Raw genomic sequence first — 23,667 nt, forward strand, 5'->3', positions numbered from 1 at the left:
AAGGTAAGATGAACACGGCACACATACACATACATGCGCACAGCACGTAACACGTACACACACACATATATACAACGCCAGGTTATTGATTTTCCACCGGAGTCACCGTGGCGCCGGTGTCCGCGGCGTACACGCCGAACACCTGCAGAAAGCCCCAATGTTATACCTGCAATTTTAATCTTTAATCCGGGACCATTTGTCTTGATCTGTTCCAAAAAGTGCACGTGTTCCTCTAGTAAAAATTTATCTAAAAATTCACCGGGCTTCATCTACGTAAACAGCGGCAACGCTCCGGCGGAGCAACTGCGACTGCAAGCAAATTCGATCGAACGAGCGAGCGATTCAGCAATGCGGGAGAGTATAACGGTCTCTCTCGAGAAAAGAGAAGATGACGCAAACGCAAAGACGGAAATGTAAATTGTAATAATCGTCGCAAGTTGCTGGTGAAGTCACATTAGCATTGAGATTACCTACGTTTTACCTTAATTATAGAAGAGACCTGCAGTGTGTCATACGCCAGAGCGTTGGCCACTTCAAACAGATATCCGCGGCAGAATAAGCATCGGCTCAATTAACTGATACCATTATCGCGAACGCGATGATGTCCGATAATTATAGAGATGCGAGTACATCGAAGAACTGGGCTGGTGTAGAACAGTTTACCACTGCGAACAAAATCGTGTATCGATAGCGCACGATAGCGCGATAAAGCACGACAGCATTCAATCGTGCTTCGCCCAGATAAAATATCATACACATACACACACACACCTTCGTCGAAGTCACTGGGCGTACGAATTGACCTACAATCGCGGTAACTGCTAGTTTGTCGCGAGATACATGTAGGAAGTACTCGCCGACTAGAGAACAGGATCATCGCGACAAATTCGTATCGAATGTCAGGACTGGTTGGACGTGTCCAACCCGCCGAGCCGGTAACGCCACGGGATTTCGTCATGCAATGAACACTTTGTTCAAATCCGTCCACCCAATTGTGCATTAATATTACATCTCTTACTTTTAGGTTCGTCGACGACGAACGCGAGAAATACGGAGATTCAAACGCGCAGCACAGTTTGCCAGTTTCCGGCAACTTTTGCGCGCGCATCTTACCGAAAAAGAGTATTCTCTTTGTAAAGTGATTTTTCCCATAGTCTCAAGTTCTAAGCGAAGCCTTTTATAGGAAAAGGATTCCTCTTTCGATAAAGCGATTAAAATGAACCATTCATCTAAAATTTATTAGATGACTGTTCTGCTTTCCTCTCATTTCAACCGGATTTCCTTTTATATCAATTAATTTTCTTCTTATAATAAGAACGACTGTCGGCGTTTTTCCTCTTCCATCTACTCACACAGAGACATTCTTTCTGTGCATGTGACAATCGTCGCCACATTACTTTTATGCACAACATCTAGAGCAAAGAAAAAAAGAAGAGAGATCGTTATTCAGTTTTCCCGGTTGTTTTGTCATGAACGAAATTCAAGAATTTTTGGAAAAAGTCAACTTAAAGACATACTGGCCCATATTTTAAAGTAAATATATATATATATATATATATCCATTTATCGTATCGCGTTGCATTAAATGTCATTTAGAGTATTTAAAATTACAAATTTATGTTTTTTCCTACTTTTTTAGCAGAAAATAAAAAGAAAATTAAACTAGAATTTTTTTCGGACCGTTTCATAATAATTTTCTTTTCTTTCCCTATAAAGGAACGCCTAACTAGGAAGAATAAAATACATTAAGAATAAATAATAATTCTCTTAAAAAAAAATATTAAATAATCTATGTATAAGAAGAAATTTATATTAAACTCAATTTACATTATATATATATATATATATAATGTAATATATATATATATATATATAACATATAATTCCTCTAATTTTAAGAACAATGTGTCTATATTTTCCTCCTAATTTTAGAGGAATCTTCTTGAGGCTATATATAAGAATAAAATCCTTTAAAATCCCATAAAATTTAGATGATTCCGCTTGTTCTGAAATTACTTTTTTTTAGATGTAAATATTGGCGCCCATGGGAATTTATTAATTACTAATTCTTTTTTCTTTCTTAAACTTCTCCTTAATATTCGGCAAACTTCGCACAAGAGCGCGGAAAAAGCTGGACGTTTTACCGCAAATGTACGTCACAATTCAATACTTCGCGGACGTTTCGAAACGACGTGGAAATGTCCACGTCTCACGCGGACACCTCGACGGCCGATTCGTTTGGTGTCGGAATTCGTGCGAGTGGGCCTTCACCGGAACTAAAATCGCGGCCGTAGGTAGCGCGAGATTGTAATCGCGAAGACTGTGTCACACACTCGCGCACACAATTGTACTCGTACGCTGGAGTACGCTGGAGTCCCGCCGCTCGCAGCTTTTATCGAAGGGAGGAATCGCCGAGGCGTGAAGCGTGGGTAAACGCCCTTGCGATGACCCAGTTTTCAGTTATCCCACTATACGCACGGGAAGCTGGAAGCTAACAAGATTTCGAAAGCCGATGCTTGATTCGCCGGGCTTCGAGGGAGATAGCTACAGACCGCCGATGTTGGCACTCGATTCGCTGCGATGTCACGCTTGGCTTCGCAGCATTCGACGACGAGGCGAATTTATTCACGTTCGCTTACTTTGCAAGCGAGCTCGAAATCACCGCACGACCGTTCTCTTCCTCCGTACCGTTGAGGCGAGAGAGAGAGAGAGAGAGAGGGGGGGGAGAGCGACGGGTGACGTTAATTTTTCACGGTTGGGCTCGACTTGTACCGCAAAAATGCCGACTAGCTGACAGGAACGAAGCGCACGGACCTGAGGAGCGTAAGAACGGTGTCTCCAACTGGAGAAACGAGCGAGACACTGACTGATATTACGAGTGTAGTCTCGACTGTATTCGAAAAACAACGCATTCGTGCAACCTGATTCTTTCATTTTTCTGCGCATCACGCAAAACGACAACACGCTGTTTTCGCCCAGGACAAAGTGTCTCATCGTCAGCCACATCTGTTTGGAAATTACTCCATGCAATTTTAAACATTACGAAACACTTCGTTCACTCGAACATTTACATCTCCAAGCAGGATGGAAACTTCCAAACTTGGAGAAGGATAATAACGGAACAGTGTCAGAAGACGTAAGTGAAAACAATTTTAAATTTATTTTAATCCAAGGAACACCGCAAAGTTACGTCTCGCCGTACGTCTCTCCATCGTCGAAAGCTCTTGAAGAGGTAAGAAACGAGTTCTACAAACATTCAAACTCGAAAGAGCAACGAAGGAGATCACACTTCGTTCTTCTTGGCACTGCAAGATACGGCCGATTTGTTCCACAGGTTATTGTAGGATTATTGCAAGTGCTGATGAGCGTCCCGAGCTGCGCGACAAATCGACCACAACCATACAGACGACGGTGTGCGGCGAAGGGAAGGGAAGGGAAGGGAAGGGAAGGGTTTCGCCCACTTGCACGGGTCTTCGGTCCTGGGGGTGAACGCCCTCGCGGGTTGACCCGGATTGCTCTTTCCTTGGCCGAGGCGCGGGAATCGCCAGGTCCGTCGAGGAGCGGTCACGGCACGGACGGTCACTTGACCATGAATTACGCGGGATAAAGTCAAAACTGTTCCTGGCGCGCGCCCGCGTCTCTCCCGGAATAATTTCCGCGAGGAGGACGCGAGCGTTCCGCTGGGCCGCTCGGGCGACGGCGAGGGAGGGACGAAAATCCTCGCGGTGACTCACCGAATTTCCTCGGTGCCGTCTCTCGTTAGCGCCACGGTAATGCTCGCCGTTCGGAAGAATCGCCGCTTCTCGGCCGGATTATAAATAGCGCCGCGAGTGAGAGACGCCGCGCGTTCGCGACGCGCATTCCGCGAGAGATCGCGCACCGCGTCGTGAGATCCGCCTCGAGACCGACGAGATCGCGGCGGTCACGTGGATCGATGTTGCTGGCGGCGGACCGTAATCGGCAGTTGAATTCTTTACGTGCTAATGAATGGGGGGAGGAGATTTTACGTAAAAAACTGTCAACTGCTCGTTGCTTCCGCTTACGCTGATAATCCGGATCTTCGGAAGGGGAGCTCGGAAATCCGCACAGAAATTAATGCATCCAAAAAAAAAATATCCTATTTGCAAAGTGATTTTTCTCATAATCTCATATTCTAAGCGAAGCTTTTTACAGAGAAAGGATTCCTCTTTCCATAAAGCGATTAAAGCGAACCATTCATCTAAAATCTATTAGATATTATTCTAACTTTTCCTCTTATATCAATTAATGTTCCTCTTATACGAAGAGGAATATGTTGATTTGAACGTCGGCTTCTTTTGTTCAGTCATGCTCTACCTTCAGACATGAACGAAAAAATAATTATATGCTCACCGGTCAAAATATTTGGAACGTTTTTTAAAAAAGATATGTGTGTTGCTGTAACATATAACGAAGATAATTGACCTATATTTTGTCAAATACAGTTTATAATCTATTGCAAGAAGTTGAATAATATTTTCTTTCTTTTAACTATGTTTCATACAATTGGTTGTGCTGAATCTTTGTAGTTATGAAGTCCATGACAAAACTGATTGGAAATGTATTTGTTGTGATGACCTTATTTCATTCGTGCCTACTTGTAGAACCGGAGCCAGAAATACATCTATATATATATATATATATATATTACTTTTCGCTATGCATTATAATTTTTTCAAAATGAATCAGTACACGGAGAAAAATATCAGAAATATCCGATTGTTAATTTTGTTATCCGATCAAATATCCAATTAAATACACCGGATATTTGATCGGATAACGAAATTAACAATCGGATATTTCGAATATTTTTCTCGGTGTATAACCAGTAAGAGTAAATAATAATTCTCTTAAAATAAGATTAAATAATCTCTGTATAAGAGTAAATTTATATTAAAATCAATAAGATTTGCATCATACATATAACATAAAATCCCTCTAACTCTAAGAGTAATGTGTTTGTAATATTTTCCACTTAATATTAGAGAAATCCTCTTGAGGCCATATGTAAGAATAAAATCCTCTAAAATTTAGATGATTCCGCTTGCTCTGAAATTCCTTTTTTTTTCAGGTGTGAGCGTACAGACAAATGAGATATTACAGAGACGGAAGTGCCTCTTGCACAGCCCGGTGAAATATAAGGAAATGTTAGTCAACATCGGTCAATAACAACTCGCATCGATCCACTTGATCGTCTCCCGACGATTCCCAAAGTCCTCGGCGATTACGCAAGTGGCCCTCGAGGGGAGCTCCTCTAACGAGCTCCGTAATGTCTTCGCGCACGACAACGGATACCGCCGTTTGGCCGACGAGCGCGAAGATGATGTTCAAGTGAAATTGCACGAGGAGACGGCCGATGGAAGTCCCTATTCTGAACGCAAGTGCGGATAGCCGGTAGTTGTTATAGTGGTGCACGCAGAGCGCTACGTCACGTCCGCATTTGCGTTAATCTAGCCCGTTGGGAGCGACTTGGTGGAAACATTTTAGTGGCCGCGGACGCGAACAAAACGTCTCGTTCTTTATGCCTGGCGCGCGGATTATTCCGACACGATCGGGCTGAAATTTCTACGATCAGAGCACTCGGATCCTCGAGTCTCGCATGTGCTAATTACGCGAGGGGAGCCCAGGTTGAACGTGCCAATTAGCGCCCAAGCAACCTCAGCGTGAAAACCAATCAATCAGTTAATATTAGTGGTTGAGTTAAACGTACAAAATTAATTTTGCTCAGGGGCCGCTCATCCGAGATTTTCATTGTACATTCTTCTAATTTATGGAGAGATCTTAGTTTGTTCATATTTTCTTAGAAATGACTGAGGTATCATTCAGCGTATCACATGAGAGTTTAATTTTTTAGAAGCGTACTTGCGCGAAAATTCAAGAAATAGACGTCTGACGTTAATTCATTATTATCATCTTTTAAGAAGAGTAACTGTTTAGAAGCGGAAAAAAGACAATCGTAATTATGATGTCCCAGAATTTACTACGGCACTTAAATTTAAAATTTTATAAAATTTAAAGCAAGAGAGAGAAGGAGTGAGAGAATACGGATTTTAATTAAATATAGACCCGTATTAATTGTTTTGTTAAGGAAAACGATTGCAATTGACACAAATTGTGGCCCTGATTGGAACATCCACCTTATTCAGGGCGTACGTCAAGTACGCCCTTTTGATTCCCAGCTCCATGTTCCTTATACGAGTGTCACGTACAACGTTATCTGAGAATTAGAAAGGCGCACTTCGCGTTCGACACGCGGCTAGAAAATAGGACTTCAAGCAGCACTCGCGAGGAGAAAAAGATTCTTCGCACCGCGCTCTTGTGTCCCCCACGTATAACCCGCGCATAATCCGAATGCGGTAACACGTCTGGAAACTGGGTTGCGTCGAAACGGCTTTCCGCAAAAGACGGAAGACAGCCGCGGCGGCGATTTATCAAAAAATCGATATCACAGGCGGGGTATCGAGCCGACGAAGCGGTGCGACACGAGACGCCTCCTGCTTCTCGGTCTATAGAGAGATAGAGAGAGAGAGAGAGAGAGAGAGAGAGGGGGGAGGGATGGAGGGGGGGGAGAGAGAGAGAAATAGCAGTGTACGCGCGCGCGCGCACGCACGCATACGCACACAAACGCGACGAAGAGTGCAACTGAATACGTGTACGAAGGCACGATTAACTTCGCGCTCTCGTCACCGTCGAGGCATTTTCCGCTCTGAAAGTAAAGCGAGAGATTAGATTATTCGCGTTCGATAATTTTCCACGAAAGCGCGGTCACGCTTCGCGTGAATCGACCGCGCACAAATGCAAATAGAAAAGAAAGCACCGCGTGCATCGATCGACGGTCGTCGTAAACAATAGCGTCGGCTTGTCGTTCGCGCGGGCTATCGTCGATATTATTTATTTCCGCTTAATAGCGCGCGATTGCGCTATTCTCCTCCCATCCCTCCTTCCCCTCCCCCTCCAAGTTCAAACGTATTTCTGCTCCTCCGCGAATTGCACCTGACGCGTTCGAGTCTCGCGACGCGGCGGAGGCGGGCGAATTAATACGATATCCGTGCGGGGGTCGAGGCGATAAGCTGGGAAAAAACTACGTTATATCCGTTTCACGTTAATGAATGAACAGCAGATTATCAGCGAGTTGCGAAAGCGTCGAGAAAACGCCCGGTTAAAATAACGACCCTGGCTTCGCGTAACTCCGCTCTAATGCGTTAAAGGCTATCCGCGCGCTGCGATCAGATTTGACCTCCTTCGCGCGATACTCGGCAGTTGATATTAATGCATCGCGTCACCTTGATCTTTTTTTTTTTTATAGCTCTCAACGCGTGCCGCGTAAACATTCTACTTGGACTTAGCTTCCGTCTCTCTAGAGCGGCACACGTGTTGCTCTAAACAGCGAACTCCGATTGCCGGAGGATAAGGGGAGGGAGAAGGACAGCGCGATACCGTAGAGAGGCAAACGCACGCACGAACCGTTCGCAATTAACGGTGTTGTGTGTCGAGTCTGATTGAGCGGCCGCACGGCGGCTTATTTCGGCGGATGAAGCACTCGCACAACCGTGCGAGAGACACAACAGCGGGCGCTTCTCGGAATTTCTCGGCTAAATATAATATTTCTGACCTGTCCCTGACGGCGGGGGAGAGGGGGAATACCGTAAAGCTGCGCGAACGGCTGCGTTAAAGTCGCGCGACACACCGCGCGTTAAAAGTCTCGTGTGTGTGTGTGTGTGTGTGTGTGTGTGTGTGTGTGTGTGTGTGTGTGTGTGTGTGTGTGTGTGTGTGTGTGTCTACATAGGACAGACGCCAGCGCGGCCAGCCCCGTCATTAATTTATTAATATATGCCAAAGACGGGCGCGCGCGCGCGGACGCCATGACGCAACTGTAAACACAACGGCCGGCTGAATTGATAAAGCGCGCTCGATCCGGGGCTGTCTCTATGAGACGGCGCTCTAAACGTGGCCAAAGGTCAGTGATATATTGATTATCGATTGCCCCAAGTACGATTAACCTTGATAAAGAGACGCGAAAGCGCATATTCGTCTCACCTTTGCGCGGGCACAAACGCGTGCAGACACGACTCGAATCGAAATCGTGCCCGATTGTGCCTTCAGCCTCCGGTTAACACTGATTTAATAGTCTGCAAGCCGTATCTCAACCTACTTTGGTTGCACTTCACGTACGTACTTTGCCGAGAGGTCCTTTCCGGGCAAATTGTGCGTCTTTTGGACACTCGGAAGTGCTATGAGAGGGATTATCGATTCCTACACCAATAATTCCTGATTGGGACTGATAGACGTTGAGAGGCCGCAAATAGAGGCGAAAAATCTCGACTAGAGCTATCTTCGGTAAATATATAGAAAAGGGTACACCTCACTGATTCTTTTCATCTTGAAATATGTTATAAAGGATGAGATTCTGAGTGACTTTTCCTAATACAATTATATGGGGGTCGTTTATAGTTTCTGAGATATTTGACTTTAAAGTTTTATAATTGTACGTTGAAGTATATTTGAAGTAGAGGTAGATATACTAGTATAAAAAGGGGTACACCTCATCGGTTTTTCCATTTTGAAATATGTTATAAAGGATGAAATTCTGAGTGACTTCCTGATACAACTATATGGGGATCGCTTATAGTTTCCGAGATATTTGATTTTAAAGTTTTGGAATTTTGATTATCCTGGAATTAAATTCCAGATATCACAAGCTGACGTTATTTACAAGTACAATCCAAACAGTTAATCCAAACATAGTGTATAACATAGAAATATAGGAAACAGTACATATAAGCGGGAGAGGGCCTCCGCCCCTCCCCCGCATCCCCTCCCCAAAAAAAATCCTAATCTGACCTAACTTATTGCATCTTTATATATTGTTGGGCGATGTTGACAGGATCTCTTTAAAAGCCACAACACCTAATTATATGCAGATATTATAAGTTAAGTTGAGCCAGGTGATCGATCTTAAGAGAACTTTTTTCAACAATGTCCAAAAATATATAAAGATGCAATAAGTTAGGTTAGGTTAGGATTTGTTTGGAGAGGGGGTGCGGGGGAGGGGCGGAGCCCCTCTCCCGCTTATATGTACTGTTTCCTATATTTAAAGTGAATGAAAACTGCTTGTCTACTTCAAATATACTTCAACATACAATTATAAAACTTTAAAGTCAAATGTCTCAGAAATTATAAGCGACCCTCATATAATTGTATTAGGAAAAGTCACTCAGAATTTCATCCTTTATAACATATTTCAAAATGAAAAAAAGATCGGCGAGGTGTACCCTATTCAATATATATTTAGCCTATCATTTCACTCTTCATTTCTCTCGACTGTAGCTGCAACTTTGCCGAGAGGTTCTCTCGGGGACCTAAAAGCGGCGAATTTCTGTACGTTTTATTCTGCCGTTCGGAGGCGCTAAGTGGACTCTCCGTGCGAATTAAATCTTCGCCGAACTTCCGGGGAGAAACCACGGACGATTCAGGCGGAGAACGAAGCGAACATCACTATTCGGGGAATCACAAGCGCGTCTCTGAAAGACGTCCGCGACATCAGCGACCCCGCGCGATTTCCCGACCGCGGAAATGCGCGCATTGCGGCCGGAAATTCGGCTCCTTCCCGAGTTAGTCGTCACCGTCATTTATTTCGCGCGATCGAGGACCCTGACGAGACGGGCTATCGAGCGCGGCGGCATTGTCGAGAGCCGCCACTTCAATCGCCGGCCTTAGCGCGTTTTGTAGCATTTAGCCGGCTCGATTCGCGATAATGACTCAGCTCTGTATTCGGCGCCGTGACGAAATCGTTCGTAATCGACGGAGTAAGCGGCTGCCAACGCTCGAGCATAATAAAAGAGCGATTGAACGGAGAGCCGTGGCGCGTGTTGGCCGCTCATTACAAGCCGCCAAGTAGTTCGTTTCTCGAGCGAGACCACGCCTTCCGTGCGTACGTGCGTAAGATCGAACGCACATTGTGGGCCTACAAGTTACAGCCGGCATCGTTGTTGCAATTACTCGAATCACTTGCTGAGTCGTCGGCGGAAAGGACTCCGAAATGTTTCAGCCGAGCCTGCGCTCGCCGCGCGAAAAGCAGAGAGAGAGAGAGAGAGAGAGGAGAGAGACAGAGAGAGAGGCCGAGAGGCACTTTGCCCTCTCTCGAAAGGTTAACGGCGTCGTTACGTGTACTCCCGGAATAGCGTCCATCACGTAAACGATGCACACGCTTTTTCTCCCCTGCATCCGCACGTACGCACTGACTCACACTCATACACACATACACACACACACACACACACACACACACACACACACACACACACACGAGCACGAGCGCACGCACGACTCACTTCCGCCGAGAATGCGTTAGCGCGGCCCTCGAAAAAGCTACGTGCGAATCGAGCACGTAGCTGAGGTCGCCGGAAGTTGACCGGTCAAGTCGGGGAAACTCGGCTGCTTCCGCGAGGTCATGCCAGGCTCTCGTGTCCTGATCGCCTGAATTATTCGTCACAAGGACGCGCATGGATCGTCGTGAGCAGCGGCACCACCGGGATTCTAACGAGGGCCGAGAGCATTTGGAGGCTGGAGCCAGTTCGGTCCAGTTCGCGAGGCTCATCCCGCGCGACTCGACTCGCCGGAGATGGTCCTTGAATGATGATCCTTACATAACCAGCCTTGGTTGCTTTAATGGCTCGCGCGACGCGCGTCCGACACATTCGCATCGCGCGTCCACATCGACGGGAATCTGAAGCGTCCGAAGGGACAAGCGAAGAGACGAAGAGGAGGAGAAGGAGGAGGAGGAGGGGGAAGAGAAGGAAGATCACCATTCAAAGAGCCGACTTCCAGTTATTCAATCCTGCGACGAGCAGCGTCCGGCGAAATCTCGTTTAGCCGCGCGCACGGGACGTTTTCGGGACGAGCCGCGATGAGATCGTGAACGAGCGCGCGCGCGCGCGAGAGAGAGAGAGAGAGAGAGAGAGAGAGAGAGAGAGGGAGGGAGAGAGAGGGAGGGAGGGAGAGAGAGTAGATACGAGAACGAGTTTATCTAGTGCTCGCCGATCGAAGAGCACGGGATCTCCTCGCTCGATTCGCCCTCCACGCCCATTGACATCAATTTAAAATTAAACCAACACGCCGAACGGCTGGCGGCTTACCGAGAGCGCGATTTCCTTACGTGGCCCTTACGTCGACGCGGAGTTCTATCGCCGTCGCCGTCGTCCTGTACACACGAGCGCGTAAATTCCGGACACGACTCCGCCGCTGTAAACTTGCTCGAAAAGCGCAAATCAGCGCTGACGACGGCGACTCCTCGCCGATACGCGGCCGAGTAGTTAGTTACGCTCGATGTACGCTCCGCGGCAGCGGCAGCGGCAGCGTTCAATGGAAGCGCCGGGAATTGGGTCACCGGCGGGCAGATAGGTCGTCTTGACAGGTGAACAAAACCGCTGGCGGGGAACGGAGGGGGCGGCCGAGCGATCGGACGACGCGGCGGAGGGGGAGAAAGGGGCACATCGCGGCGGAAATTAAAGTTGACCGAAGATGACGACGATGGGGGCAGGTCGAGTCGTCGTCATCGAGTCGTCGTCGATCGAGAGACGCGAGGGGGACGAGGTCGAAAGAGCCCGACGACGACGACGACGACGACGACGATGACGACGACGACGACGCCTTGGGCGCCGATATTGGCGAGAGTACCCTCCGCCGCTCGGGGCGATAACACGGTCGCAGGTGCGGCACCGTGAGAGATAAGGGGAGCTGCGGTTCACGATGGCGCGACGACGACGGGACCGAGGTCGGCGAATATCCGAATACACAGAGAGCGGGGCACGTTCGCCGGACAACGGTAGCGGCAGCGGCGCCAATCGGCGGCGGCAATCGATGCCGGCAGAGCCCGAGCGCGGATCTCGCCGAGGGCGACACGACGGCGCGCCGCCGCGTCATGACGCGACACGGACGACTCGTGCGGACGCGATCGTTATGAACCGTTACGAGCCGCGACACCCGGTCGGCGCACCGGAGGATGCACCGGCGGTTTCCCGGCCCGTCGGCTCGTGCGCTGTATGAGGGAAGCTAAGACGGCGCACGCCATTTTTACCACGACACATTCACCCGTCACGACGGCAGCGGCGGCGGCGGCGGCGGCGGCGGTGGCGGCGGCGACGACGGCGGCAGCAGCAGCGGCGGCGACGGCGGCGACGACGACGACGAGCACGACGACGGTGGCGGTGGCGATCTCACGCTACTCGCGTCGGCTCGCGGTTTTTCACTTGACAACGACACTTGGCGGGTACTTACCCTCACGTAAGGACACCCCGCGGCTCACCGTCCCGCCTCAGCAACTCGCATAAAAGTCCCTCGCCCGGTATACACCAAAAAACCCACCAATAACGATCCAACACCGAGCCCGACCGTCCGTCCACACACTCGACCGGCGCGCAACCGACTGAGCGCGCACGGCGCCGACCTACGCCGCCGCGGCTTAGTCCCTCCTGTGCGAAAAGCGCCACCGCGGCGAAGCGACGCGGAAAATCGGGAAAAAAAAGCGACGAGCGCGTACGACGATTTCGTACCGGATCGCCATGCGATCTGCGGAAATCGCCGTTTCGTCGTGGATTCTGCCGCTGGATATATTTCGATGCACCTGCGAAAACATCGCATTCGCAGACGAGGCCGTACGGTTGTATCGAAGACGACAGCCTTGATTCGGACGGACGGAATCTTCTTCAATAAAGACCGCCAAATGTTTGCGTTGTGAATTTATGCACACTCACCCTCTCTCTCTCTCTCTCTCTCTCTCTCTCTCTCTCTCTCTCTCTCTCTCTCTCTCTCTCTCCTTAATTCGGGATTATCTTGTTCAGCTAGACTCTTATTTTGCCAGAGCTGGACATCGCAAGGACGAATCTGCGGATGAAAGTGTATGCGGGTTTAATTTAATTCTGTGACGAGGACGACGAGAGTTACTTCATCGTGTGTACTTTATATGTACCGTGGCCGTGCCGTGGCAATTAAAATATATATTTCATTCGAAGAAACGGACTCGAGATGCGAGATCTCGCATCTCCCTCGAACGATCGCATTCTCATCCGCGTACTGTACTCGTCTTACTCCGGTCGTGGCGTAGGAATACAAGATCGACGCTCGTGACATCATCAGTCCTGTTTACCCATATTCTGGACCGGGGCACGCCCCATCCTCCGTGCGGCTCGTTACCACCTGTAATTTTTGCCCTCGTTATCACGCGGATCGCGTAACGCGTGACGCTCGTCGTACTCGTGCCTGCACGTGCGTGATACGGCGCGAACGTACGCCGCGTGACCGCGTAAAAGCCGCGTTCTAATTTCTCGTACTTCGATTTCGAATGTCACGCGCGCGACGACGCGACCAATCGCGCACCGCCAACGACGAGGAGTTTTCATAGAGCGGACGCTACGGAACGGCGCTGGGGACGGTATCAGGGGATGACGTGGACTTTGTCGCCAATCGGGCTCTCGCTCGTCTAGTGACGAAGTTTCGTAACGCGAACCGATTGGCTGCCGCGTACTGAACGCAAGAGCTACCATAGTAATTATTCAGGCCGTGTTCGAACATGAGGATGTATTTCAATAAAGTGCAATTGTCAAGCGGACAAAATTGCGGAATTTGAGCATCTTGTTTACTGAAGATAACAATCTAAAGTTTAATCGTGAGAAAGTGGAAACTGCAGAAGCAAAATTCTGGAAAATTAGAAACAGACGATAGGTGTTTATAAAGTTCATAACGTATGTACATTTGTTACTTTGCCTACGGTGAAGGAAATACACATAGAGTGCAACGTAACATGTAAATAAACAATCTTCGTGTTGTTGTTGTTCTTGTGGAATGCTTGTACTGTCTCTTTTTATTTGTAGTTATCGACGGCCTCCTCAATAACTTCATTAAGTTTCTGATTTTGCCAGTCAAGTCTGATGTTATCCAGATGGTTGTCAAAATCAACCAAACTTCTGTACTGCTCCTCTTTCAGCAACGAATACATCACGTCTGTGTATGCGACGTCTCTTTCATAAATTATACTGTAACAAAATAAGTAACATGTAGTGCCCGAGCGAAAAATTCTATAATACTTCGAAAGCTTATTTTTAAGATAGAATTCTTAAGGCTGAGCCTCTTCAAGAATAGGATCCTAAGATTTCATAAACATAATTACTTTGCCTTATCCTTTGGTTTCCACTTTCCATCGATAGATTGTGAAATTCTCAGTGGACTAGATTGCATACTTAAAGTGACTTCTCGATTATCCACCTAACAACAAGAAACACTTACTCAAAGTCTACAACAACATATGCGCGGAATACATTAATGCAATAATCAATAAACTTACAACAACAAGTAGTGCATTATTAAAGTTCTCTGCGATCTTATCTGCTATTCTGTGGGCTGGTCTGTCTGTACTGTACGGAAAACAAATGGGTGAATTCATATTAAATGTAACATAGACAAAAAGAGTATTAATAGTAAAATATGAATACCTTAAATCGTTAATGTTCTCATTGGCTAGATAATAACCCGCTAGTATAAGGCCTTTGCTTACAGCTAACTGGTCCACCTGTAACATTGAGTGAATCAATATTTGAATATCGTAATATTACTATCACCGCTGTTATCGCAGCGTTCTGAACTTGAAAACTCGAAAGCTATTGAAATATACATGCTATAGGTTAGGACATCCGCACTGTAACATCGCGTATTGATTGTTTACTTTAGACGCGTCAAACTGCATGCACTCGAGATGTCACGATAATTTGTGCAATTTGTGACGGGATATTGTACTACGATAATACAATGCTCTTCAAATATTTACCAAGGTAAGCGCTATTTCCGCCATTGGGGAAACATGTAGACATATGTGGAATAAAGGTATCGCGTCCTCGATGTACAAATCCGCTCTGCCATCCTTGGTCTTTTGTTTACCGAGCAGTAAGCCATTTATTGCACAATGTGGATACTTCGCTGCGTGTAGAATAATTTTGCAGTACGCGCGAGGTGAAAAGAAAACATTCGCCATTGTCAAATGTACACTGTAGACGCAAGCAGACGTGAAGAGACGGTACAGATCAGTGTTGCCACCAGTGGGATTCTCAAGTTGGCTAACATAACGCTCCTGAATGGCGGGTCTCTAGAAACTCGGTTTCCGCACGGACATTTTGCACTAAAAATATTTACTCATTAGCCCATAGGAATTCAACAAAGGTAAGATAATAATCAACAAGAGACAATCGCAAGGTATTTAGTGTGTTAATTTTAAATTATATCATGGAAGTGTAAAATTGTTTTATGCAATGTAACACAGGTATCGATCGACTTTTATCTTCAAACACGTAATTTTCAAAAATACATTTCCAAAATACAACTGAGGAAACATGATTAATAAAAAATAATAAATTAATAATGAAATAAGGATAAGTCAAGCTCGTTTCATATAATTCTGCAATGTTAATAATTAACAAAGGTTAATAATTGCAAGGTTAAGTATACAATAACATAATTTCAAATGCAACTATTAAAAATTGATAATATACGGAAATTCCCTTTTTCATTACATTTACTTCTTATAAACCTCAGAGTAATAAAAAAAATATCAAGATAAAAAAATATATTTAGATATATAATAGAAATATTTAAATAATTAATACACATTTTAAATGACGCGGAACAAAATCTGCAGTGTTTGTGAATCTTTCCGCATATTAAAATACTTTTAATCAAACTTGTCCTCTTACACATCCTTTCACTATGCATTTATTGATAACCAATTTATTTTCGAACAATAATGTTGCTGCGAAAAAATAAAAAACTATATATATATATTGCGGTCAAGATATTATAATCTTTCCCTATTCAGATCGTTGTTCTCCCACAATTTATACCGACTTCCCTCTTGATCCTTCGATACCAAAGGTAATCTCAATTACACGAATGGCGCCGCACAAGAAAGATTCCCCGTGAAAGAGCGTTAATATCGCGCCAAGCGGCAATTAACGTCTCTCACGACGCTATTATATCCTCCTCGCGAGAGGGGAGATAGAGGTGCGATTTTGAAAAAGATTACGAATCGTCGTCGTCGTCGCCGCCGCCGCCGCCGTCGCCGCCGCTCCGTCGTCATCGCCGTCGTCGTCGCCGGTCATCGCCGCCATCCTCGTTCATTGTGATTTTAATAAGCCTTATGCAAATTACAAATGAAATTGTCAGAGGCAGGCCCGCGGTCCATTCTTCGTCGCTGATGGGGACAATTAGAGGAGCTTTGTCCGGCAACCGCGCACTGTCCGGCCGACCGGCCGGCCGGCCGGCCGGCAACTTGAGTTCCAGCGCGGCGGAGAGGGAGAAGGGAAGAGAACGGACCACCCGCCAACCCCTGATGTTTGTATCCGCTCCCCGGAACGTTCACTTCCGACTCTCGGAATCGCGCGTCGCCGTGTTCCATTGTGCTCAGCCGTCGTCGCCGTCGTCGCTGCCGCCGCCGTTGCCGCCGCCGCCGCCGCCGCCGCCGCCGCCCGCGTCGCCACCCCCGCGATACTCGCGAATCGTCGATACAATTAACACTTTGCCGACCTTACTCGTAAGAGAGAAGACGTAGTACGGCCACCACGACGCGCCGCCTTCAGACACAAGCGCGCGACTATTCCTCAACTATAATTAGCGCGTAACGTCGAAGATACCATTGCCATGCTTGCGCAATTAACCGAGATACCGTAAGATATATCGCGCAATGTCGAATAGACATCGAGCGCGTCGTCGAAGGCCGACGAGCCCGGGATACTCTTCCTTAAGCGAGAGGATCGAATTCGCTACGCGACGGTTGGCTTGATTCCGCAAGAAGGAAGACGTCAGAATCGCGGCGCGGAATTGTTCTGCCGTAACCTGCAGCGAACGAGAGAGAGAGAGAGAGAGAGAGAGAGAGAGAGAGAGAGAGAGAGAGAGAGAGAGAGAGAGAAAAGAACGAGGAAGAGAGATGAGAGGAGGAGGAGAAGGAGGAGGAGGAGGAGGAGAGTAGGGATACACATCTTCTGGAACGCCGGGGCCCAGAGACCAAGAGTGCGCGCCAATGGTGAGGGGGTACGGGGGCGGAGGGGACGGGGGCTAGAACGGGAGGTTGGAAATCGAACGGAATCACGGAGGCTGGAGGTCGGTGGTACGGGGGCGGAGATAAGTTTTTACGGTAGGGTTACTAACTTACGGACTCGGCATTGTCGAGTTCCCGCCGACGGGAGGACAATGCGCCTTCGGAACACAATGCTTCACTCTGGAAATCTGAAGGCAGTCTTGACTACCAACCTGCAACCACCCATACCGCCTCCCTGCATGCCCCCCTCGACCCCCTTCGGCCCTCAGCCGCGTCCCTCCTTACCACCCATCCGCGTCTACCAATACTCACTCCTCCGGCACATACCTACGACACCCCTCGATTGCCGACACGCCGCTGCGCCACCCTCTGTCCACCTCTCCTCGCCCCCGTCGTTACTTTCTCATTCTTTCGCCCTTACCCCCGCCCCTCACCCCCCTGCCTGGCCGTCTTTCGCCGCGGCTTCCGTTGGTCTTCCGCGTTGAACGACGATCTTCAAGTTCAAGCCGATAAATCTGCGAACTTGACTCGGTGAAAAGCGCTCGATAAGCGGACAGCTTTCGGAAAAAAAAAAAAAGTTGCAACGGGGGCAGGCTGAGGCCCGTCGCAGGAATCACGCGGCCATCTTTGTTCGCCCCGAGTCACGCGAGTCTTTTGATAGCGCGTTCGCGCGCGCATACGCGCGTGCATTTCGTTTATTGCGACGTGAAATGTAAGAGACGCGAAATGTAAGCAACGACGGCGAGGTGGTCCGACTGGGCGGGGGGGAGGGGGGGAGGAGGTGGGAATGGAACGGCTGCAGAGGGTAAGGGAGAAGAAGGGCGGACACGCGAGCGCGCGTATTTCAATCGCTCTTAGCTTTTCTCTTCAGCCGGGCTTCGCCCGTTTCTTTCCCTCACAAAAGCCACATTGTTTCGTCCACCGCTTTCGTACGGCGCTCGGACGTACTGAAACGCCTCCTCCCTTTTCGCGAGCGCCGGGCGCCGACGACAGATAGAGCGCCACGGCGATCAGACGTGTACGTAAACGTATCCGACGCGGAGGGACGCTTGCCAGGGCGCGCAATCCCGCCGAATGCGCTCGGTTGCTCATTACAAAGGATCGCCGCTTTGTTCGCCGTTTGTCGTTGCACTCCAACGCGATTCCCCGGCGCCCTGCCGCGAATTCGGGCCGCGCAACGAAGCGTTGCGCTTTCAGCGACGGGCGGAATCGTAAAAATTAATCCCGCCGCGCTGGAACTTCCGCGACCGCCGCCCTCCCCCCCTCCCCCTCCTCTCTCGCCGCTCGCGACGGAACACGCCGCTAATTTATAAGACATTTTAATTTCCCCGCCGATGTCTACCTCCGTCCCGACGCTCGCGTATTAGATCTCCCACAGAAATGCTCATCACTTTCCCTCAAAAGGTTTTCCCCCACCCCCTGCGCCGCCGCCCGCGGAGGGAAGAAGAGAAAGAGAGAGAGAGAGAGAGAGAGAGAGAGAGATAGAGAGATAGTATCTCTCCTCTTCGTTCCTCTTTTCCCTCCCACAAACGCCTTGCAGCCCTCTTCGCTCTCTTTCTGCCTTTCTTTTTGTCTGTCCCTCCTTCTTTTTTTGCGCGATGTAACTCGCTCTCTCTCTCTCTCTCTCTCTCTCTTTCTTAACTCTTTCATCCCCTCATCCGCCGTCCTCCTCGCGACAACATTCTTTTCAGTATTCACTGTGCAGTTTCTTGTACCGATACTTCCTTCTTTCATCGTCGCGTTATTCAAGCTTTTGATGCCGCGGCGACAAAGCTCTTTACTTCTTTCCGCGAACGAATGAAAGCAAGGAACGTTGGCGAGATATATATATATATATATATAAAATCTTTTCGCAAGTGTGTGTGTGAGCACAGTGGCGCGCGCGCTCGCTCGCGTCCGCGATAATGCGGCGCGCAGACGGGCGTGAAAACAGAGGATCGGCTCTGAGGTTTCGCGACGCCGAGCGTCACCGCGTGTATACTTTCGAACGTTCGCTCGACTCAAACGAGCGAAAAGTACTCGCGTCTCTCTCCCGGAGAGAGAACTGGCGATTGCAGCACCTCTCCTCCTCCGATCGACATTGATCGCACAATATCCGCGCGAACGGAAGAGCGACGCAGGGCGGTGGTGGTCGCGTCTCTCGCGACGACCTGCATCCGCCTGCGGATTCCTCGCGCAGGCAAACACGAACGAACCGTTAATTAAATTCAGCGCCGCAGAGCGGGAGAATTACGGAGGCCCGAGCGAGAGATGAACGCGATAAACTTCTTCCGCTCGCGCGGCAAAAGGTCACGAATTACCCTTCGTTGAAAGGGTCAGGTCCTTCCTGGGGGCCAGGGGGGGGGGAGCAGCGACGTTAAAAAAAGCCACTCGACCGAGAGTATGATGGACTGTTTCGCCGTGGCGGGAGCGAATATGCGATGAACTTAAAACGTCAAGATCTCAGGCCCGATCCAATCTCTTTCGCAATAACGAGCAACCTTGTGTATCCTGAATTTCCACAAGCGTATCTCCCCCGACGATCTACAAAGCTGGAAAAGCTGAGAGTCATCGTCGCGGGAATACGCTGTGATGTCCGCTACGCGGATCGTGTTCCAAGCGGGAATGTTGCGAGGAAAAGAGCCTGAGCCGAGGCTGAGGAGGAGGAGGAGCGGGCGGGGCGGCCAGTGCGAGTTACAGCGGTAGGTATTTCCAGTTAAGGGGTTAATGGACGATGGCGACTAATTCGCGGGTGAAGACGCCACGAGGGGCGGCAAGGGGCGGCGGCACGCGATATCGGAATATCGGAGAGTTCGAGAGTGACGGATAAACGCGGGGATCGACGAGCGAGGAGAGGAAGCGGGAAGTAACGAAGGAGCGGCGGCAGCGACGGGGTCGGGGATTGGTGGCAAAGGGTGAAGCGGAGAATACAGTGGTGTTCCTGTCCACGAGCAACTCGCTCTATTCGCTCGTTCGTTCGCCCGCTCGCTCGCTCGCTCGCCAGCAGCATCATCATAAGACCTCTTTGTCCTCCGGCAATTTCAGCGGCATTGTCACCGTCAACAATGTCCACTTGACATTCTCCTTCTCGCTCCCACACATTGTTAACCCGCCCCGCCGCTCTCTCTTTCAATCATAAAGCTCATCGTAGACGGACCCGTTCACGTGGCTCCGCTTTGCCCGCCGCGCCGTGGGGATGCACCTTAACCGTCTCCCTTTTTGTTATCCAGATGCGCGATGATTAAAAGCGCCCGGTTGGTTTCAGGTCATCCGATCTCTTGACTCGCCTCGCCTCGCCTCGCTGTAAACTGCCGATCGTCGCGCGTTTTCTGTCCGCCTCTCTCTCTCTCTCTCTCTCTCTCTCTCTCTCTCTCTCTCTCTCTCTCTCTCTCTCTCTCTCTCTCTCTCTCTGTTCTCTCCGTCCTCCTTCCCCCTCCGCCGCTTCTCTCGTCCCGTTTAACTGAGAAAAATGGGCGACACGGTATGAGAGAGAGAGAGAGAGAGAGAGAGAGAGAGAGAGTTTTGACACGCGAGAAGATGCGAGATGGATTCTTCGTCTTGAAATCTAGCAGCACAGAGCGAGGTTATTCGCAGCTCGTCAAAATCCAAAAAGGGCCACTGGAAGGAGTCTCGCGGGGGCTGGGAGGAGGATAATGACGTGCAAGGACTCGTCGTGGGCACGCACGGCCGAGCTTCGAACTTGCAGTCGATAGCACAATGTGTACAGCTACATACACACACACGCACACCCGGCTGCGTGTGTTTCGTGAAAGTGGTCGCGTTTTACTTATGGCACGCATTGTTCTATTGTGCCTGAGAGATGAGCGCATTACTGTCCGTTGTCCCCTTTCCGAGCAACCCCGGGACAATGTCGCGCCGCGCGCCGTCGTTAATCAGGCATCGTTCCTGAACAGCCACATAGTAATTCGCGAGGGTTTATGGTCGCCCCGGCGCGACGCGCGTTTATGCCCGCGACTTTCGCCACGGCCGGGAAATACGTCGAGCGCCCTTTTCCGCCCCACAGCCGTTCGCGATTTTGCAAAAGCGAGCGTCTCCGCGCGATCCGCGCGCCTCCTTCATTTCCCGAGTCGCTCGTCGACGAAGAAATTCGTCGCGCGGGAGCGGATGGACTCGTCAAAGACGGATAGCAGAAAAAAGGAAATACTCAGGTGGATCGCGGGGAGGAACGATCGATATCGCAAGAAATGCCTCTTTCCTGTGCGGTAATAGGCAAAGCGGCGAAGCCGTGAGATACCTAGTAAAAGAGAGAAAGAGAGAGACAGAGAGAGAGAGAGAGAGAGAGAGAGGGGAGGGGGGTTGGAGAGAAAGAGAGTAGCAGGTGAGGAAGATGTGAAGGAGGAGGAGGAGGAGGAGGAGGAGGAGGCAGAGAACGACGAGAAGTGGCGAAGGCGGAGGAGGAAGAGGAGGAAGAGGAGGAAGAGGAGGAAGAGGAGGTGGAAGAAGAAGACGACGGCGAAGAAACCGGAGAAAAGGGGATCTCGTGCGTGTAAAGCAAGCCGGCGCGCGTGTATTTGTGAACGGTCCAGGAGTAGGAGGTAAAGTGTTCGCGACGAATCTACGGAATGGGGTGGAAGCACAATGCTCCAACAATGACGCTATTGTGGAAACGAATAACACATACTCTTGCGCTTTACCCTGTGCTTCGTCGAGTGTAAGCCGTACAGCTGAATCAAATGAATAAGAGAATACCATCGCTAAGACACAGTTCCGACTGCTGACGTCGGAAGAAGTAGTCTGTGCGAATGTGGGTGAAAATTATCCGAATGACGCAGGTGCGACGCGCACTCGCTTCTTCTCGCGATAAAACGCGTGTCTCCCCTCCTCTCCCCACCCTTCCGCGCGAACCGCTCGCTCCTATCCTCTTCCTATCCGCGGCATACCTGTGTAGTCACCCACGTGTATATCCGGTATCTCGCAGTTATTTCGATTGTTAGCCTTGTCGCTGTCACAATTTGGCGAAAATCTCTCTAATCCCGAGACTCGGCAGCGCGGTGTATTATACGCTCGCGTGTGTGTGTGTGTGTGTATCTGTCGCGTGTGTTTGAAAAGTGAAGAAGAAAGCGGAATAGGTTCTCCTTCGGACGGGTTAATTTGCGGGGGCGGCGGCGACGGGGCGAGCTCGATACGACAGGAGCAAGGATGAATCGGGGCGAAAGTGAGAGCACCTAGTCTACCGTGCGCGCATAAATAGCGTGCTTCGCGGGATACGTAGGAACGACTGACTCTCTTCGTAGCGGGAATTCGCGCTGTGTAGGATGCAAGTGGAGCCCACCAGCCCGGTAGGGGAATATACGTAGGCAGATTTAATTAGCATGGACCGGCGGAAGCCCTCGGGGGTAGCCGGGGACGGAGCTGGGCAGTTGGAGCGTTAAAGTTAAATGACGGTTGGCGGTTGCTTATTCTTCCCGACAACTGATGCTTGATAATCTGCGAAATCTCCTTGCCGACTCTCAATTCTGCTCGATAGTTCGCTGCCTGCGCAGGCCAATTCCCTCAATGGAACGAGTCAGCCACGGGGCCGACCGGCTTAATTGTAGTCGCTGCGTCTCTTCTCGGCCGCTCCTCTTTTTCTTCTTTTTTTCACGCCGCCGTAACCAGCATGTCGGAAGCCGGTTTCTCGGGCTCTCGAAAATTTCGGGAAATGCGCGGCCGGGAGGGATCGCCGCCGCCGCCGCCGCCGCCGCCGCGAATGTTGTTCCGCTCGTGCGAATTTTGCGCTGGTGCATTGAAACGCCCACGGAATTCGGCTTCTTCCCCTTTCTCCCTTCCTCTCTCTCTCTCTCTCTCTCTCTCTCTCTCTCTCTCTCTCTCTCTCTCTCGCAGAAACATAGAGCAGTCCTTATCAATGGCAAAGAATATGGACGCGAGGGTATTCATTTTTATAAATAAACATAGACTTATATAGCTTGCGAGCGCTGATGTGAGCCTGTGCCGCCGGTACATTTGATCTTTGTTTTATTTGTTCTTACTAAAAAAAAAAAAAAAAAGAAAGCTAGGCGAAGATAGCATGACTGTAAACAACGGCAGAGGAACATAGCCGTCTTTTATATCTCATCTCCAAATCTCTCTCACAAGAAGTCTATGAAAAAGACACGCACTTTTGTTTGCCACGTCCAGTCGAAATTTTCTGACACGACCGTTTGTCTCGTACGTCCCGTAATTTGTTTACACTCGTGACATGTTATTCGTGCGAGCTTGTTTACGCGAGTGACTTGTGTATTCGCGCGCGCGGATTTCACGGAACATTCGTCGAAAATAATCGTCAAGTAATCGTGCGAGATTCTACATTAACCCATTCCGTTCTTTCTTCCTCTCTTTTTCTTTATTTCTCCTTCTCTCCCTCCCTCGTTCCTTCCTCCCCCCGCCTCTCTCTCTCTCTCTCTCTCTCTTCTTCGCCATTCTCCCATCCCTTTCCCTACTCTTTTCAACCCTCCGACACTCGTCCCGAACGCCGCGAAACCCCGCACCTCGTCTTTTCCCCGCAATTTTTCCGCCACATTTGCTTTTGTCTCGCGACAACAATGCATCGCCTCTACCGCTATGACATAAAAATATGTGCAGCGATGTATCTC

General features: G+C 49.3%; 2 protein-coding genes across 7 annotated transcripts in view; both read right to left on the bottom strand.

Annotated features, from left to right (window-relative positions):
* Positions 1 to 12,524, bottom strand: part of beta-Spec (spectrin beta chain) — a 41,384-nt gene extending 28,860 nt beyond the window's left edge. For 4 of the 6 annotated variants that reach the window (XM_025297218.1, XM_025297219.1, XM_025297216.1 and 1 more), the window contains exon 1: positions 12,295 to 12,524. The gene's annotated coding sequence lies outside the window, so the exon portion shown is untranslated. Of the gene's footprint in view, positions 1 to 12,094; positions 12,144 to 12,294 lie in introns of those variants that run through there. The other 2 variants (XM_011154594.3, XM_025297215.1) reach the window with 2 other exon arrangements.
* A 1,105-nt stretch (positions 12,525 to 13,629) lies between these two features.
* Positions 13,630 to 15,088, bottom strand: EMC8-9 (ER membrane protein complex subunit 8/9). The gene is made up of 5 exons (XM_011154597.3): positions 14,837 to 15,088; positions 14,505 to 14,581; positions 14,357 to 14,426; positions 14,183 to 14,277; positions 13,630 to 14,048 (listed from the first exon to the last, which is right to left on the bottom strand). Exons 1-5 carry the CDS (start codon positions 15,038 to 15,040, stop codon positions 13,877 to 13,879), a joined length of 618 nt encoding a protein of 205 aa, XP_011152899.1. The 5' UTR covers positions 15,041 to 15,088; the 3' UTR covers positions 13,630 to 13,876.
* Positions 15,089 to 23,667: the final 8,579 nt, after the last annotated feature.

The sequence above is a fragment of the Harpegnathos saltator genome, unplaced genomic scaffold (genome assembly GCF_003227715.2).
Source record: "Harpegnathos saltator strain DR-91 unplaced genomic scaffold, Hsal_v8.6 scaffold173, whole genome shotgun sequence".
NCBI lineage: Eukaryota > Metazoa > Arthropoda > Insecta > Hymenoptera > Formicidae > Harpegnathos > Harpegnathos saltator.